The 18483-nt window shown below is 47.0% G+C and overlaps 1 protein-coding gene across 1 annotated transcript in view; it reads right to left on the reverse strand.

Moving 5' to 3' along the window:
- The window catches only part of si:ch211-186j3.6 (neural-cadherin), a 220182-nt gene that overhangs the window by 76703 nt on the left and 124996 nt on the right, over positions 1-18483 (reverse strand). The window contains exons 8-18 of the mRNA XM_036963347.1: positions 18137-18309; positions 15991-16159; positions 15144-15314; positions 14646-14818; positions 13782-13949; positions 12267-12516; positions 9266-9393; positions 6890-7076; positions 5130-5273; positions 2969-3252; positions 406-2020 (exon numbers count right to left, since the gene is read on the reverse strand). Coding sequence (XP_036819242.1) covers positions 406-2020; positions 2969-3252; positions 5130-5273; positions 6890-7076; positions 9266-9393; positions 12267-12516; positions 13782-13949; positions 14646-14818; positions 15144-15314; positions 15991-16159; positions 18137-18309 — 3462 coding nt within the window. The remainder of the gene's footprint in view (positions 1-405; positions 2021-2968; positions 3253-5129; positions 5274-6889; positions 7077-9265; positions 9394-12266; positions 12517-13781; positions 13950-14645; positions 14819-15143; positions 15315-15990; positions 16160-18136; positions 18310-18483) is intronic.

Here is an 18483-nt window from a genome sequence, read left to right on the forward strand (position 1 = left end):
CAACAAGAAAATGTGTCTGAAAGAAACTAGTCAACACATATTACCAGCAACTCTCCACTGCACTTCAACAATGGGGAACAAAATGTATTGACTCATTTTGTGAAAGGAGAGGTATAAACCAGGAATAGAGTCAACCCTGAAGAGGAGAAAAGAGAATCAGCCATACCTAATTGCTCGCACCTATAGCAGCTCTTACTGTACAAAGGCGCCAGAACAACAAAAGAGTTATGGTTTCTTTTCATAAACTCCCGGTTGAAGCAAAACCTTCAAGCCCCGGAAAAGGTCAGACTGAGGGTCAAATGATTTGCTCCTCATTCATATATTGCTTTGTGAATTTCTTCTCTCGGTGCTATGCTATGCATGAATACATGCGCTATAGTGTATTGATGATGACAGTGATCTCACCTCTGTGACTGTTGACAAAAATCTCCTTCTCTCCCGCCTGGTGAGCATGGTCATTCTCGTCTCCTATGGTGATGGTCAGAGTGTTGGTGACCGTCTTGGGTGGATGGCCGCTGTCACTCATGATGATCTGTAGGAGGAACTCTTTCTGCCTCTCCCGGTCGAAGGCCCTCAGGGCTGTGATGGTGGCCGTGCCGTTTCCGTTATCCTGCAGGTAGAAGTCGTTGCTGTGGTGTAGCTCTAAGGGAAGGTTGAAGTAGAATGGAGATCCGTTCTCTGCTGAGTCTCGGTCTATGGCCCGCAGCAGTGTGGAAGTCTGGTTGAGTCTGACCAGCTGGGGACCAGAGACGTTCTCCCACACCACTGGAGCGTACGTTGCCTCAAACTCCGGTCCGTTGTCGTTGACGTCCAGCAGGGCCAGCTGAATGGTGGCGCTGCCCGTCAAGGCCGGAGAGCCGTGGTCAGAAGCCAGGACGACCAGGTTGTGTTGCGCTGCTGTCTCTCTGTCCAGAGCGCTGGTCACAGTGACTAGACCAGACTGGTCCACAGAGAACTGGCCCAGAGGATCTGACTCCTGGAGGATTTTGTAGGTGATCTCCTTGTTTTGGCCTGAGTCAGAGTCACTGGCCGTCAGCCTGGCCACGCTGCTGCCCACGGGCACGTCCTCGGGCAGGGGCGCTGGCGGCTGGGAGAGCGCGATGAAGATGGGTGCATGGTCGTTACAGTCCTCTACCTCTACGACACAGTGGATAAAGCTGGAGAAGTCCAGATCTTCTACCTTCAGGGTGAGGTTGAAGCGCTGCTCACTGGGCCTCTCGTAGTCCAGCCTCTTCTTCAGCCTCAGGGTGCCACGCTGCTCCTGCCGTTGGCTCACCATGGAAAACTTCTGCTCTGGGTCTCCTGCCACCACACTGAATGTGAGCTGGGCGTTCTCGCCTGTGTCCCAGTCCTCAGCAGACAGCTCCAGCACCACCGCGTTGGGCTCACTGCTCTCAGGAACCCTGGCGAGGCAGGATCGTTCCGTGAACCTGGGTGCGTGGTCATTCACATCTGTCACCCTGATGGTGGCGGTACCCGTGCCCGTCATGCCACCCCCGTCCCTGGCCTCCACCATCAGCAGGTAGGTCTCTGCCTGCTCCCGGTCCAGGCCACTCATTGCCACCGAGATGGTGCCCGTGGACGGGTTAATGCTGAACATGTCAGAGCCGCCGCCACCTGTACCCGTATTACCCACAATCCTGTAGGACAGCACAGCGTTCTGGCCCACGGCCGAGTCATCCAGGTCGGTGGCCGTCATCTCCATGACAGAGGTGCCGGGGGCAGAGTTCTCCGGCACATTGCCATGACAATCGGGGGCGCAGGTGAAGATGGGCGCGTTGTCGTTGATGTCCCACACGTTGATGATGATGTCAGTGAATCCGGTCAGACCCTCGCCGCCCTCATCTGTGGCAAGGACCACAAACCTCCACACGGCCCGCTCCTCCCGGTTCAGAGTCCTCTGAGCATAGATCTTCCCCGTCACCTCATCAATAATGAACTCGCTCTCGGCTCCCTGGCCATGGAGGGAGTACCGCAGGGCCTCCTGGTCAGCATCCTTATCTGGGTCAGTAGCAGTTACCTACAACATCAAAGGGAATGTGCTTGTGAAGCTTTTTAATCTGCAGCCTGAAAACTTATTTTATGGAGTTCAGCACTGTTTAATTATTGAAGCTTGCAGACTTGGTGTCATCCATCAGGTTGGTTGAAGTGTTAACTTCACACCAACTTGCTCTGCACAGTGATCAACTCTAGTTTATCGGCTACGTGCACAACTTTCACTCGCCTGACCTCAGCCCCAAATCAATCCCCAGGCAGAGCAACATCTACCACGAGAATTTAAATCTATCATGAGAATTGCAGAGCGTCAGGTACTGTAGGTGAAATGAAACCAATGAGTGGTGAGGGGAAACTGCTAATGGTCTAAAGCTAGTACCAGATGTCCCGTCTGAAGAACCTTATGAAATAGCATGATGTCATCTCATGCAATTCAGTCTGAGGACATAAAGGCTTGGGAAATAGAGTGTCTGTAACCTCCTGGTGCACAATGACTCACATGTTGAATGACAGAATTGTGTGACCTTGGAATTATAAGGTTCCATCTGCAAAAAGATGATTCTGAGATAATTGGTTGGAATGATTGTTATCTTGTATTCTTTTGAACTTGAATTAGGTTATGCAGTGGGTACAGCATATTTGACAAAGCAAAGCTATGCAAGTAACTCAGTTTCGACAAAAATGCAGATAGAGCCTTATAATTTTAAGCTCTTGAGATACTGAGGGAAAAGCGTTCACATGATAACAGAAAGAGAAAATGTCAGTCTTTCACGTTGACAGAGTTGTATAGCACGGTTGAGTTGACGGCAAAATACTCTCCCGAGATTTCAGATGTCTGATCCTTTATATCGTACGATTCTCCCTCATTGTCCTGCTAATACATGTGATGACTTAATAGATCACTTGTATCTGTTGCCACAATAACGTGACAAATGAAGATGACTGTGTGACTCAATGAGCGTTTCACACATACCTGAAGCACGAACACAGGCGATCCATCCAGCTCTTCAGTCACAGAGCCGTAGTACTCGTTGACCGTGAACACTGGCGCCTCGTCGTTCTTGTTGACCACGTTGACCATCACATCCGCATAGTCCTCCCACTTCCCGTCCGACGCCAGCACTAGCAGCTTGTAGCCCTTGTTCCGCTCGTAGTCCAGAGGCTGGGCGATGAAGATGGTGCCCACCTCTGGTTCCACGTCAAACACCCCGCCAGTGTTGCCAGACGTGATCTGGTAGCGCAGCTTAGCATTGGCGCCTAAACAGAACGATGTGGGAACTAAGACGTGTGTAGTAAGCAGAATATGGACACCATGAGCATCACAGACATATCATTTAACATACATAGCTAACATTTTTCAGGAATCAAACTTTTATTTTTCAAATGAGTTCTGACTGAATCCAGGTAACAGTTCTGCTGGACATTTCAGGAAGTTTTTATGCATCACAAAGCAATAGTAATAGGGTCTATTAGCTGATCAGGAGTTATGTACAGAATCCAATAATTGAGAGGAGGCTCAATGGAGTCTCAGTCAGATTCAATACATTACAACTCAAGAGAGGGAGAATGGAGGAATCTCCAAAGAAAAGATATTCATAGGTTATTTGCAACATGAAAGTGAGGACGCCAGAACAGAGCAGAGCAGTAATCCCTAATCCTGAGTATTTTGTTGTGTTGGCAACAGTGCTAATGAAACATTAGAATGACCTGTGAATAGATATGTTTTCATTTGAGCTTCCTTCCCCCTTCAAACGTCTGAGTTCAAATCCCAGTGGAGACCATGCATGCACAGAGCGAGCAACGCAGTGTAAACAAACTAAATGAAAAAACAAACACAAGAAATCCTATTCCCACTTGTACGTGTTTAAAAAAAAAACGTCCCACTTCCTCTGGCTATAAGCTGACAGGAGGAGAACAAAAAGAAACGATCTGATTCCACTTCCAGGAACTCTTATCAGCACAGTAAAGGAAAAAGACCTCACTGTCTCTCTCTCTCTCTCCCACTCTGTTCTCTCTCTTTCTCTGTGTTCCTAGTTCCCTGGCTCCCTCAGCAGTGATAATCTGCTTGGGGTGTCGGCCCATCAGCATAGCTGGCCCCGTGTGTGTGCTTTATTACCCAAAGTGGCCCGGAGACTGTCCCCTCACGCGGGGCACTGTGTGTTGAGATTGCAGAGATGGAGCTGGCGGCGCGGCCGAGCCCATTCATCACAGAGAGGTGGTTGCTGCTCCACAGGCCTACGCGCTCCGACATGATAAATGTCTGATAATATGAAGCTACGCCCCCCTTCTCCCCTCCTCTCCTATTCCCATAGCGGACTGATAAAGAGCCCTCACCGTGCTAGCTAGCTGCCGCTGCACCGAAGGAGATGATATGCTTCACAATGGATTTATTGTAGCGGTCCGTGTGAGCTAGAGCCGGCTGAATGAGGGTGAGTCAGGTGAATAAATGACAGTGTGTTAGTATAGGTTGAGATGGATGGGAGAGGGGTATGGATGGTGCCCATAGGAGGAGAGTTATTATAGGGCTTGCTGCAGTCGAGAGAGAGAGAGTAGAGTTGCTGTGTGCTGTGTGTGTGCAGTCCCTGGCCTGGGAGTTGATGAGCCTATTGGGATGTTAAGGATGTCTTTTCTGAGCTATTGGGGAAGCCATATGGAGACTTATGCAGTTTGTATGAAAAGAAAAGCTGATTTATATTCTATTTACACCGCAGTACCTTGACAAGTTATATGACACACCAACAATCTATAACATGAAATCGATGTGAAACATACAGGATCAGTCAAATGTTTGGACACACCTACTGTACTCATTCCAGGGTTTTTCTTAATTTTTTACTATTTTCTACATTGCAGAATAATAGTGAAGACATAACAACTTTTAAATAACACATATGGAATCATGTAGTAAGCAAAAAAGTGTTAAACAAATCAAATTTATATTTGAGATTTTTCAAAGTAGCCACCTTAATGCCTTGCCTTGCCTTGATGACAACTAGGGCATCTCAACCGTACTGTTTTTTTTCAGGGTCATGACCTAAGGATAGATGGAGAGCCCTCGTAACCTCTCACATGTTCACTGAGCCCCGGGAGAGTGAGAATGACAGGGAAGTATTTCCTCCCTCTCCACCACTTACCTTCATCCTCGTCATTAGCACTGACAGTGAGGATGGCAAAGCCCACGTCTGCATCCTCATCCACGTCGACTTCATACACCGTCTGAGCAAAGACAGGCTTGTTATCGTTCACATCGCTGATGAAAACCCTCACGTACGCCGTGTCTGAAGGAAGGAGAGAGAGAGCACAGAGTGAGAGATTAAACGCCAGTCCCGCTCTTATTCTGTCAACCTGAACATATCCCCCCCTCTTTCCCCCGCTCTTCTTTATCCCTCTATTTCTCCCTCCATCCTCCTATCTTCACCCTCTGTTATTCCTCACATCTCTCCCTCTCCGTCTGATTCTTTCTTTTCTGAAGCAATCCGTAGGCAGATGTGAAAAGAGACCCTTGAGGGGAGGAGGGAGTGGGGTCCATCCCAATATAATATGCTCCCTTTGATATGAGTATGAAAAGGAACATAATTTGCAATACACTCTTCAAGATAAGATCAATTATGTAAGCTGGTTGCAAGGAGGGCTTGCAGTTTAACACAGAGATAATGCAGCCCAGCAGCAAAACAAGCCACAACCTCCAACTTTTTACGCCTTTCTGAGTCTGACGGAGGAGAGGAGAAGGAGGACATATCTGTTGGGCAGATGCAGCCATCGTCAATTGATTTTGTCTCCTCCTCTCCTGTGTTCCAGACACACACAGAGAAGCGTGGCAAGTACGCAGCGTCAACAACGTGACAGATTGCTCTTTCCCCGTAAACACTGCTATTGCATCAAGGTCGTGTTTACGACCCCTCCTCAATACTCCTCTATCCTTGTGTCTAGTCTTCTTTCTTTTCTTTTTTGAACAGCTGTCATCGATCACAACATCGCCCTACTCCTGGGCTCCTCCAATTTAATTCAGTATACTCTTTAGTCGAGTGAGAGGGAGAGAGAGATTGAGAACGTGTGTGTGTTTGCATGTTTGAATGTGTTTTTTCCCCACGATTCACACCACCATGTCAGTATGTTGTATAAGACAGGCTGTAGGTGCCTGTTGCTGGGCGGGAGAGGGGATGGAAGGATAGTGAGGGATGGAGGGTTGAAGGCCCTATAGACTCCTTCTACATGCTAAGCAAAAGAGCAGTGTTCTGGGAGGAGTCTCCATCCCTCTGAAGCCCCTAGTCTCCAATCCTCTTTATTTTTTGTATATATTTTTTTATTTAACTAGGCAAGTCAGATAAGAACAAATTCTTATTTACAATGACAGCCTACCCCTAACCCGGACAAGGCTGAGCCAATTGTGCACCGCCCTATGGGACTCCCAATCACGGCCGGCCGGTTGTGATACAACCTGGAATCGAACCAGGGTCTGTAGTGACACCTCTGAGAGCAACTTTTAATAATCTATGATAATATGATTGAAAAATACATTCTCCTTAAGACCCTGTCTGGTTGTTCATCAGCGGGTGAGAGTTCCCTCTGGGGACGGATACGCATATTTGGTAGAGAGAGAGAGGATCCCTCCCCACCAAAGAGACAAGCAGCAGCTCAGACTTAAAGGACGTCTTGAAACTGCCATCCAAACCCCAGCTCTCCTACCGTAGTACCAAAGCTGGCCAGAAAATGGGGTAATTTTTCAAATGTATTGAAATGTATTCAGACAATGCGCACAGTGTATTCCTAAGTCGTCACAGTTTGATAAGCCGTGCTACTGTGTGCATACTGCATGCATTGCTGTTCTCTCTCTCTCGTCCTCCACCATCCTCCAGCCCTGTTGAGCTGATGAGCTGATCTGAGCTGGCCTCACCTGAGTTGGGCTGTCCATGTTTCCCGGGCCGTGCTGACTCCCAGCCGTCCACTGACTTGACCTCCAGCAGGTAGGAGCCTTTGGTCTCACGGTCAAACACGGTCTCTGTGTAGATGGAGCCCAGCTCAGGATCAATCCGGAAGTACTGGTAGTCCCCACTGCGGTCGTTTAGCAGGGAGTATGAGATCTGAGACAGACAGAGAGAGAGAGAGAGAGGGAGAGAGAGAGAGAGAGAGAGAGAGAGAGAGAGAGAGAGAGAGAGAGAGAGAGTGAGAGTGAGAGAGAGAGAGAGGAGGAGGAAGATGTGGAGGGAGAGAGAGAGAGAGAGAGGGAGAGAGAGAGAGAGAGAGAGAGAGAGAGAGAGAGAGAGAGAGAGAGAGAGAGAGAGAGAGAGAGAGAGAGAGAGAGTGAGAGAGAGAGAGAGGAGGAGGAAGATGTGGAGGGAGAGCAGGAGGCCAGGGTGGAAGAGAATGAAGGATGAGGTTACAGAGAGTGGCATGGAGAAGGTGAAGGATATGAATGGAGTAAGAGTGGAAAGAGAGGAAAGGACGTCGGAGATACACGAGGGATGAGTAAGAAAGGATGGACGTGAGAGAGACAAGGAAGACAGAGATGCAGAGTAAGGATCACCAAAGGTGGGTGAGTGAGACGGGAGAGAGAATAATAGTTTTATTCAAACAATAGTTTACTCTAAAAATAGTCTCTAACACCATGCATTTGATTCATTTATTTCTCTATTGGGGTGGATGTGTGCACACATTCTTATTTAACCAAACTTGAATTAGCTACTCTGGAGCAGAGAGATCTCATTCAACCCAGCCACATGTGACCCTCTGTGACAATGTATTTCTATATCAATAAAACAAAGCTATGTCGTTATAATGTGGTTTAAAGCAGGAGCCTGAAGTCTATTCACCAAAGAAGAATGAACCTCATTTTAATATTCAAACGGAACAAAAGCTGCGTCGACGAGCTATCAATGGCATTCAACAGCCGCAGGAAGTTGTTCAGCGAAATTCATTGAGAGAGAGGATTGAAACTGCACGGGTCAAAAAATGAATTGGGTCGTACAGGGGAAGAGCACAAATGAAAGGCCGTAATAAAATGGTTGGCGGGGTCAAGTTATTGGTAGAAAAAAACAGACAGGCGTGAAAAAAAATATTTTCATATTCACGCCCATCAACGATCCTCATTATCTAAACGTGGGCCTGCATGCTATCTATGATTCAGCCTGCCTCGACAAGAGCAAGCAATTAAGCAGCCAAGGACACTGTGCCTGCAAAGAACTGAGTACATTTTATGCACCCCTGTGCCGATAGACATGGTGTCCTCGTACTGGGAATTCAATTATGAGTAGACTCCCCGTACTGTTGGTGTGCGTGTGGGGATGTGCGTGTGTGTGTGCATGCATGATTGTGTGTGCATAGAGAGCAAGACAGAGATCAAGAAAGAGATACACAGAAAAGCAGCAGGAAATGTAGACAGTGCTGTGAGTGTGTGTGTGTGTGTGTGTGTGTGAGAGTGTGTGCACTCAAGCGTACCTCCTGTTCGCGTGCGTGCGAGCAAGCGTGTGCACGTGTGTGTGTGTGTGTGTGTGTTGTCTCCTCAACACTAGTGTTCTTTAATAACCTTTTACTGCAGTGGGTTAAATCTGGGTCACAGAGTGTTTCTTGGTAGCCTTAAACAGATCTACTTTGAAACCAAAGTATAAAAAGAAGACCTCTGTACCATGTCAGGTATAGAGTTTACATCTCAATATTACATCACAGATGAATGAAATAAAACAAAACCGTTTGACATAGAAACACCGGATTTTCGGGGGGGGGGGGGTAATAAAAATAAAAAAGTTTATTAATTATGCAATTCTGAAAAATCCGAATAACATTCCACCCATGAGGCCACCAGGTAATTTACCTGCAGGAAAGGGGGAAGCTTCAGTATGTGTGAACTGTCATATTGTATGTTTTATACAGTGTGTTGCTCTCAGCTCAGGAAGCCAAAGCGAAGTACAGATTTGATGGCCGGGCTACAGGAAGCAGACCCTTGTGGAGGAACACTGTCCTACAGAACTATGGATGGGTTTTTCCATTTTCTACCTTCAGTGTAAGACTCCAAGGTGAAATTACAAGGGGAGTTGCTACTGTGGGTTTACACTTGAGTGGTTTCAGCTTATCCGGTTACATACTGGTGGGTTGTTCACAAGGATTTCAAGTAAAAACAACGGTCGACAACACTAGGCCTGGAGTTCCCCCAATTACTCCAGATTTTCAGAGAAATTGCTAAGAACCAGGACATGTCTCCACAAAAGGTCTCAGAGTAGGAGTGCTGATTTAGGAGGCTTGTTTGTATTTCCATTATTCCAAAGCGTTCCGTCACCTTTCCGTTGAGTCCCAGGTCCAGGTCGTTGGATGACACCTGCGTGACAAACGCCCCCACCGCCGCCCCCTCTGTGACCGACGCCTCATAGATGGAGGAGGTGAAGAAGGGAACATTGTCGTTCACATCTAGAAGAGAAAAACACAAGCATTATCCGTCATCATTTGGCTCAGTATTTTCTCCGTGAAAGGGTTTTATAAGGAGTAGAGTGTTGTTCACGCAGCAGGCTGTAAAACAGGGTGGCAGCAGACTCCATTCTGTGTCCAGTAGTCTCTGTGGCTAAACATTTGTTGACAGAGATTAATGGAGACCTTCAAACTCCTGGAGGTGTATTCAACAATTTCAAAGACCTCTTGCTGACACTTGAGAGCTCACGCTATTTTTCACCATTCAACCGTTTCCACAGAGACATGATACAAACAGCTTGTTAGAGTCATTTGTCTATTGAACTCAATTACCTCTTTCTTAACTGTTATAGAGAACTATCGCAATAACTTTACAAGAAACTTCAACAAAAATTGTTTTCTTCAGAAGAGGACATTTCAGGATAGTTAGTCCAAACCCCAAACCATAATGGCTCGGATGCATTCAGAGTAACGATGCACTTCCATGTTGTATTTTTTGCAGCAAATGTCTTAATCTATGAATTAAACATGGGTCTTAAATCCATTCCAACCCTCCCTTCCTCTTTCCAGCCCTCCCTGCCTCCCTCCATCCTCTGGAGAAGAATGAAGGCTCACTTATTAAGACAGATAAGGGAGAGGAGAAGGAGAGGTGGAGGAGTGAGGAGGGTCTGGCCAGATTAATTATGTCTCTCTGGTTTAAGACTAACTCTCATGAATGATAGAGGGGGAGATGAAGTCTGGTTAGAGGGAAGGGGGAGGATAAGAGGAGGGAGCCTGGATCTGGGCTACGGTGGGAATGAAAGCTATTTTGGGACAGAGGGTCAGGGGTGGGCTGAACTGCAGTAAGAAGCCGCGGTAATGGAGAATTAAGCTCGGATCGGGAGACTGGTGCATCATGCTTTCTGGGGTTAGTCTGGAGGAGAGAGAGAAAGAGAGACAGAGCGAGAGAGAGAGAGAGAGAGAGAGAGAGAGAGAGAGAGAGCGAAAGAGAGAGTCAGAGAGAGAGAGAGAGAGAGAGAGAGAGAGAGAGAGAGAGAGAGAGAGAGAGAGAGAGCTGACAGTAAATCTCAGTAAGACCAAAATAATGGTGTTCCAAAAAAGGTCCAGTCACCAGGACCACAAATACAAATTCCATCTAGACACTGTTGCCCTAGAGCACAAAAAACTATACATACCTTGGCCTAAACATCAGCGCCACAGGTAACTTCCACAAAGCTGTGAACGATCTGAGAGACAAGGCAAGAAGGGCATTCTATGCCATCAAAAGGAACATAAATTTCAACATACCAATTAGGATTTGGCTAAAAATACTATCAGTCATAGAGCCCGTTGCCCTTTATGGTTGTGAGGTCTGGGGTCCGCTCACAAGACTTCACAAAATGGGACAAACACCAAATTGAGACTCTGCACGCAGAATTCTGCAAAAATATCCTCCGTGTACAACGTAGAACACCAAATAATGCATGCAGAGCAGAATTAGGCCGATACCCACTAATTATCAAAATCCAGAAAAGAGCCGTTAAATTCTATAACCACCTAAAAGGAAGCGATTCCCAAACCTTCCATAACAAAGCCATCACCTACAGAGAGATGAACCTGGAGAAGAGTCCCCTAAGCAAGCTGGTCCTGGGTCTCTGTTCACAAACACAAACACACCCTACAGAGCCCCAGGACAGCAACACAATTAGACCCAACCAAATCATGAGAAAACAAAAAGATAATTACTTGACACATTGGAAAGAATTAACAAAAAAACAGAGCAAACTAGAATGCTATTTGGCCCTACACAGAGAGTACACAGCGGCAGAATACCTGACCACTGTGACTGACCCAAAATTAAGGAAAGCTTTGACTATGTACAGACTCAGTGAGCATAGCCTTGCTATTGAGAAAGGCCGCCGTAGGCAGACATGGCTCTCAAGAGAAGACAGGCTATGTGCTCACTGCCCACAAAATGAGGTGGAAACTGAGCTGCACTTCCTAACCTCCTGCCCAATGTATGACCATATTAGAGAGACATATTTCCCTCAGATTACACAGATCCACAAAGAATTCGAAAACAAATCCAATGTTTCCAATGGCAACCAGTGAAGAACAAACACCATTGTAAATACAACCCATATTTATGCTTATTTATTTTATCTTGTGTCCTTTAACCATTTGTACATTGCTAAAAAACTGTACATATATAATATGACATTTGTAATGTCTGTATTGTTTTGAAACTTCTGTATGTGTAATGTTTACTGTTAATTTTTATTGTTTATTTCACTTTATATATTATCTACCTCACTTGCTTTGGCAATGTTAACACATGTTTCCCATGCCAATAAAGCCCTTGAATTTAATTGAATTGAGAGAGAGAGAGAGAGAGAGAGAGAGAGAGAGAGAGAGAGAGAGAGACAGAGAGACAGAGAGAGAGAGAGACAGAGAGCGAGAGAGAGAGGGACAGAGAGAGAGACAGAGAGAGACAGAGAGAGAGAGAGAGACAGAGAGAGAGAGCGAGAGAGAGAGAGAGAGAGAGACCGAGAGAGCGAGAGAGACAGAGAGAGAGAGAGAGAGAGAGAGAGACAGAGAGACAGAGAGAGAGAGACAGAGAGCGAGAGAGAGAGGGACAGAGAGAGAGACAGAGAGAGACAGAGAGAGAGAGAGAGAGACAGAGAGAGAGAGCGAGAGAGAGAGACCGAGAGAGAGAGAGAGAGAAGGACAGAGAGAGAGAGAGAGAGAGAGAGAGAGAGAGAGAGAGAGAGAGAGAGAGAGAGAGAGAGAGAGAGCGATGGTTGTGTACATTGTTGAGTCGAGGCTGCTGGGATGGAAGTAAAAAGGGAAAGTATTATGGGCTGTTTGTATGAGCAGGTTGCACGGCTCTGTCTCACCTGTGATGTTCAGATGGACCGTAGTGAACGCAGCCAGAGGGACTGCAGCCACATTCTGAGCCCGGACCCTCAGTATGAAGTTCCTGGTGGTCTCATAGTCCAGGGGCTCAGCCACCAGGATGGAGGCAGAGCCGTCCTCACGGTTAGGGGTCAGATAGAAGCGTACAGGCATGTTGGTCTCCGGCACCATCCCATCCTCCAGGTTATAGGTCACTCTAGGGTCCCCCAGCGGAGAGGTGGCCTTGATAGTCTGGGATTCAGAGAGGAGACCGAGAAAGGTCGAAACAGAGGACAATAGCAGTCAATTCACAGCTTTAGGCATCAGGCAAGGCCGCCTGCAAAACAAGCAGCTCTACAGATCAACGACAACCTACTGTGGCCCATTAAATCTTCCCTGAAGAGTACAAATGTATCTTGCTGATGCAAAGGAAACCTTCACTCTCACTCTCTCTCCCTGTTCATTTCCCCTCACTCACCCTCTCTCGATCACTCTCAGTGAAATATTCATCTGCATTTTTAATAGCCTTAATAGCTTCTAAAAGATCCAGAGGAAATTCAGCAAATTCATTTTCAATGCATTAGTTAAAAAATAAAAGTAAATGCCTATGAATAATCCAGCGCTCGTGATTGCCAGAGCCTGGCTCGTAGAAGTAATGAAGCGGTTGGCTTAAAAATAGAGGCGATGGAGGATGAGTCTGGACATGGGCAGGGAGAGGGGGAGCAGAGGGAGGGGGGGGTGTTGGCTGGAGTAAGTTGCCATGAGGATGTAGGGCTATCCCAGGACACAGCAAGTGCCAGAGAGAGGGAGGATGGGAGAGTAGGGATGGAGTTTGAGCCCTGAGGGAATTATCGACTCTTTCGTCTTTTGCCGCAGACCATAATAGCTGGGTGTCCATAGAGCACGTCATAATACGCATCCCTGTGCATTACTGCAGAGAAATGGTAAAGGCAGCTAGTGTCACCGAGCGTTGAGGTGTTTGTAAGGTACAGTATAGTAAGAGCCGTATAATGAACAACTTTAAATGTTAGATCAAACAAGTCTACTCCATGATGCTTTTATTTGCTTTGAAGCCCTGGGAAAACACTGGTTCACAACTCAAAATACCCTCCTCAAGTTACCAGCCCCATTTCTGTAATGCGTACCTATCCTAATGTGTGTCATCATGTCCCAACCTCCCCTTAACTCACCTTTCTCTAACCCCATGCACCTCAGAGTGCCTGTTTCATGTTACATGTGCCATACCCATCCTAATTTGTATTCCATCATCATTCATGTTCAACTCTGCCCTAAGATACCCCCTAAGTCCCTCTACCTGCCCCAGGACATATAACCCCATGTGTATGTTAAAATATGACTTCATCTATTTCTCCTCCACATACAACCCGCTGGGTAACCCTACATCCCAAATGTCACCCTATTCCCTACTCGGCGCATTACTTTTGACCAGAGTGCACTACATAGGGAATAGAATACCATTTGGGGCGTAGCCTGTTTGTCCCGGTTCCCCATCTTACCACTATGGGTGTGTCCCTGACGGTATTCTCCGGGATGACCACGTCATAGCTGTCCCTGTCCCACTGCGGAGGCTGGTTCTTCACGTTGGTGATGGTGACGGACAGCTCCACCGAACTGCTCCGGTTCCCCCCGTCCGTGGCAACTATTTCCCGGGTGATGTAGGTCCTCTGTAGTCATAGCAACAGCGTGGCAGTGACATGACACGTGGAATAAGAGCAGTTTAGACATGGGTGAAGAGGCAGGACAGCTAGAGAAGTCATGAAACATAAGCCCTCCCTGTGATTGTGTAGATTAGGTTACAGTGAGAGGCCTGTCACGCAGGGTGACAGTGTCAGGGAGTGTCAGAGGGACAGGGACATATGCTGGTTGTACTGTATTTGGCTCATGCTACTGGACACTGGTAGAACATTGGTAGTAACGGGTGAACGTAAATGACACTGTCTCATCTGACAGAATGCTACCAACAGTGTTCTGCTGACAGAGGAACTCTGTAGTCATAGCAACAGCTTCCCTGGGAGCACTCATAATAACACCTCCTCGCTACACCAGGCTTCCCATTTCCTGTTATGTGATAAAACATTCTCCCCCGAGGAGGGACATTTACAGACTAGCCAGCGAAGAAGAAAACGGCTAAAAACCTCTCAAACATTAGCTTGTTAGATTTGTGCTGGCTTACGATGACTTTTTAAAATATCGAGTTAGACTTCCTCTATACTCTCGCTGAAGTGAGAATTATTCCCAGTAATGAGTCTCATCTCAACCAACAGATACCCGGGGCAGTACGACTTAACGTACAGCTGAGATGGGTGACGGTTCTGTTAGGTTTAGTGTTAGGGGTTAGGGGTTAAGGTTGGGTTCCTGACCTGTGAGATGGGCTGGTTGACGTAGACCCAGCCGGTTAGGGGGTTCACCCTCAGGTACTCTGGCTGTTCTTTAGACATGGAGTAGGTGACGGCGGCATTGGTGCTGTAGTCATCGTCGTGGGCCGCCACACGCAGGAAACTGATGCCAATCATTGTGTCCTCCCGTAGGAAGTCTGTGGGGAAGACAACACGTCATATTCAATTGGCTGAAAGCATTATGAGCCTTAGCTCTGCTGATTAAACTATGTCTTGGCGAGATGAACACGGATCTGGTGCTGTCAGTGAAACATTAACCAGGTAGACATGATCTGCAAATACTACTGGATCGATAGTAGGACTGGATTATGTGCATATGTGTGTGAGTGCGTGTGAGTGCATTTTTGTGTGCTTTTGCATGTCTATGTGCATGTGCGTGCGTGCGTGCGTGTGTGTGTGTGTGTGTGTGTGTGTGTGTGTGTTTGTGTGTGTGTGTGTGTGTGTGTGATCCCCAGCACTCACACTCATAGCGTAGGTTCTCAAACTTGGGGCTGTTGTCGTTCTCGTCGAGAATGAGGATGTTGAGTTGACAGATCCCTATGAGGGGGTCTGCTGCCTGGTCCGTGGCGGTCACCGTCACCGCGTACTCCCGCTGACGCTCGCGGTCAAACTTCCTGGACGTCACTATCACACCTGAGGGAACAGTGTTGTACAGTGGTTGCTAGGGCAACGGACAAAGGCAGACCGGACACAACATTTTCTCTCAAACGCTATTACTGCCAGGGTGTTGGTTACTGTTTACACATGGTCAGCTCATCTATGCCACTTAATGAATCTCATGTATTATGTTTAGCGAGCATAATGCCATGTAATTACAGATATCAATACACTAATGAAGGACGTGAGTACACTGTAATTGACGTGCTATTGAAGTTGATGATGAAATGTTTGGTGTTTTGTAAATTGCACTTGAATTCAAATCAAAGTCATTCCAAGGATTCCTCACAGTTCACGCAAAGCCAATCCCCTCTCCTTTCACTCCTTTCTCTCCTCTATAAAAAGGCTCATGATTGACGTCGACTGAACAGTTACATTTCATAAAGCAATTCCTTTTTAAACGAGGGCTTGTGCATTTTTTATTTTTTTTTGAACCGCAGTCTTTTCTTCCCCTTTTGAGTGCCGGCACATTTTGAAAGGGTGTCATTAAAGTGAATTAGTTTGAACTTTGGAATTCATTAAATACTTCAAGGTAGTTCCAAAGCGATCCAGAGACTTGTAACCCTTTCAGTACCAGATGACACAAGGCCTAAACACTATGGGGATGCTGCTAGGGTCCACAACCAAACCGTGAAGTTGGACTGTACGGTACCTGTGTCTGGGTGGATACTGAAGGCAGGCACAGTGCTGTCTTTGTGCATGAATCCATAGGTGACTCTCCCATTAGAGCCCTCGTCTGCATCCACGGCGTGGACCTGGAGGACGAACGTTCCCGCAGACTGGTTCTCCAGCACCGTTGTCCGCTCCCGGTACTGCTGGCACTGAGGGGGAAAGGGGGAGACGGACAGGGATAGTGGGATAGAGTGAGAAAGAGAGAGAGAGAGAGAGAGAGAGAGAGAGAGAGAGAGAGAGAGATAGAGAGAGAGAAGAGAAGAGAAGAGAAGAGAAGAGAAGAGAAGAGAATAGAAGAGGATGGGTAATGGAAGAATGCCAGTTACCAAATGACAGAGGAATAGAAATTAGGATGCATAGAAGGGGATGAAATTAAAGAAAAAGGTAATTCAGTTTATTAAGGACATGTGTGGAGGGAATGAAAGACAGAGGGATGGGAGGCAGTTATGAAATAGTCAAAGACAAGGGAAAAGGGGAGAAGGACAGTGGAACGAGGGCAGAGAGATAGGAGTGAATCATTGAAAGGAGTTATAGAAAAGGAGGAGAAAGGGAATAGAGTATTAGAAGAGAAGAAGTAGAGAGAGGGAGAGAGAGGGGGAGAAAGGGGTTTGAGGAGGAACTGTCTCTCATTAATCCCTCTATGTTTTGCTCTGTAGAGATTCATCTGTGTTTTATAATTAAAGCGGCCTTGAATCAATTCCATCGAAGCAGATCCACAGAGATACGGAGTAAGCCTGGATAATTCGGATGTGCTCCGACGCCCACACACCTTCCTTCCTTCCTCATCGTCATCTGAACGCTTGCTCGGTGTGTGTGTGAAGGGAAAACAGTCAAACCTTCCAAATCCCGTCTCTCTGCCATCATCAGATGGCTCATTTTGGCCTCAGACAGAGACAGCGTTTCAAATGACAAAAAAGATCCCAGATCAATTCAGCAGCTCGTCTTTGATGCTTAGTTCTGACATCTAATTAATGACAAGGGAGCTCATCTTCCACCCTCCTCTCCCTCTCCTCTGCCACCTCCTCCTCTAACCAACAGTCACAGTCTTCCAGGCCCAAATTCAATGTGTTTTCAGAGGTCAGGTGTCCCTAAGGGAGTCCCAGTCAGGGATGGGAGGGCTGTGGTGGATCTCAAACGGTGCCCCCCCCCCCCCTCCCTATCCAGTTGCATGTACCCCCCCCCCCCCCCCCCCCTCTTAGGAAGCTTCAGGAGGGGCCCTTCTCTTAGGAGTCCCTGAGTCACTGATGCTCACAAATCCACAGGAACTGCCTGAACCTCGGCCAAACTCACAGGAGCAGGAGGGCCAGGGGCACAAATCAACATAAACGCCGCTTTCTCTCTTCTCTCTGCCTGCTGTCTGCTGCCTGCACAGAGGAGGAAAAAACTGAGCACACAGGAAAAGGGATCCAGCTGTGTTTTATTCTTGAAACACTTTCTCTTTGGCCTTTTTTCTCTCCCTTGTCCGCACATCAGTTCAACTATTGTTTGAGCATGTTAGCAAAAATAAATACAACATAAAACCATTAAAAAAAACTAAGCATGAAGGAGTCCTGAGGGAACTTGAAGAAAAGGTTGAAGCTCATCTTGCAGCCTAACATGTGAAACACGCATACGTATAAGATGCTAGTTAGCTAGCTTTACTGTGCGAGGCACAATTAGCTTTGAATATCTCAAAGGCAAAACTCATGTAATTTAAAATTGATACTTCGGCAGAAAACAGGTAGGGCTGTGATGATTCGGCATATCTTCCAAACACTTCATTAAAAACCCGTAGCTGATCTAGAAATAGAGTGGGTCGGCTGGCTAATCACACCTCTGGAGGACGGAGAAGGAGAGGCAATAAATAGAGGCGATAGAGAGAGAGGGAGGGGAGCTGCAATAAACAGATAAGAGAAACTGAGAAACAAGAGCGATTTGGAAGGACAGAGAAAGACTAAGGTCTGGAAGTCAACCGGAGAGTACTGATGCTCATCTCAGAACTCCGCCAACACCTTTATTTAACTCTAACAGTAAGCCCCCATAGTAAAGGCTGAGAGACAGAGGCTGGGAAACACAATGAGCTGCAAAGAGATGTATGTTCAGAGCCAAACAGATATCAAAACCATGACAGTGAGAACAAAGCTTACCTTCCCAAAGACAGGTTTGTTGTTGTTGACGTCGTCCACGCCGACGATGACCCGGGCGGTGGACGAGAGGGCCTGGGGGCCACCAGAGGCGTTGTCATCGGTCGCTGTGACGTTCAGGATGTACTCTACCCCCTGGAGTCTGGGAGGTGGGCTGGAGCGCAGCCGAATCAGACCTGCATCAACCAATCAGAGACAAGTTAGGACCTCACCATGAATGAGTGAACCTCTGCGTTCTCAAGGTCTCCTAACTGATTTAAATAGGGCAGAAAATGCAAGAACGTGCTGTTCTATCAGCTTTAGACACTTTGTGCCTTTGGTTTTCCCATATACTGTATATATAACAGCAT

The sequence above is a fragment of the Oncorhynchus mykiss genome, chromosome 26 (genome assembly GCF_013265735.2).
Source record: "Oncorhynchus mykiss isolate Arlee chromosome 26, USDA_OmykA_1.1, whole genome shotgun sequence".
Classification (NCBI taxonomy): Eukaryota; Metazoa; Chordata; class Actinopteri; order Salmoniformes; family Salmonidae; genus Oncorhynchus; species Oncorhynchus mykiss.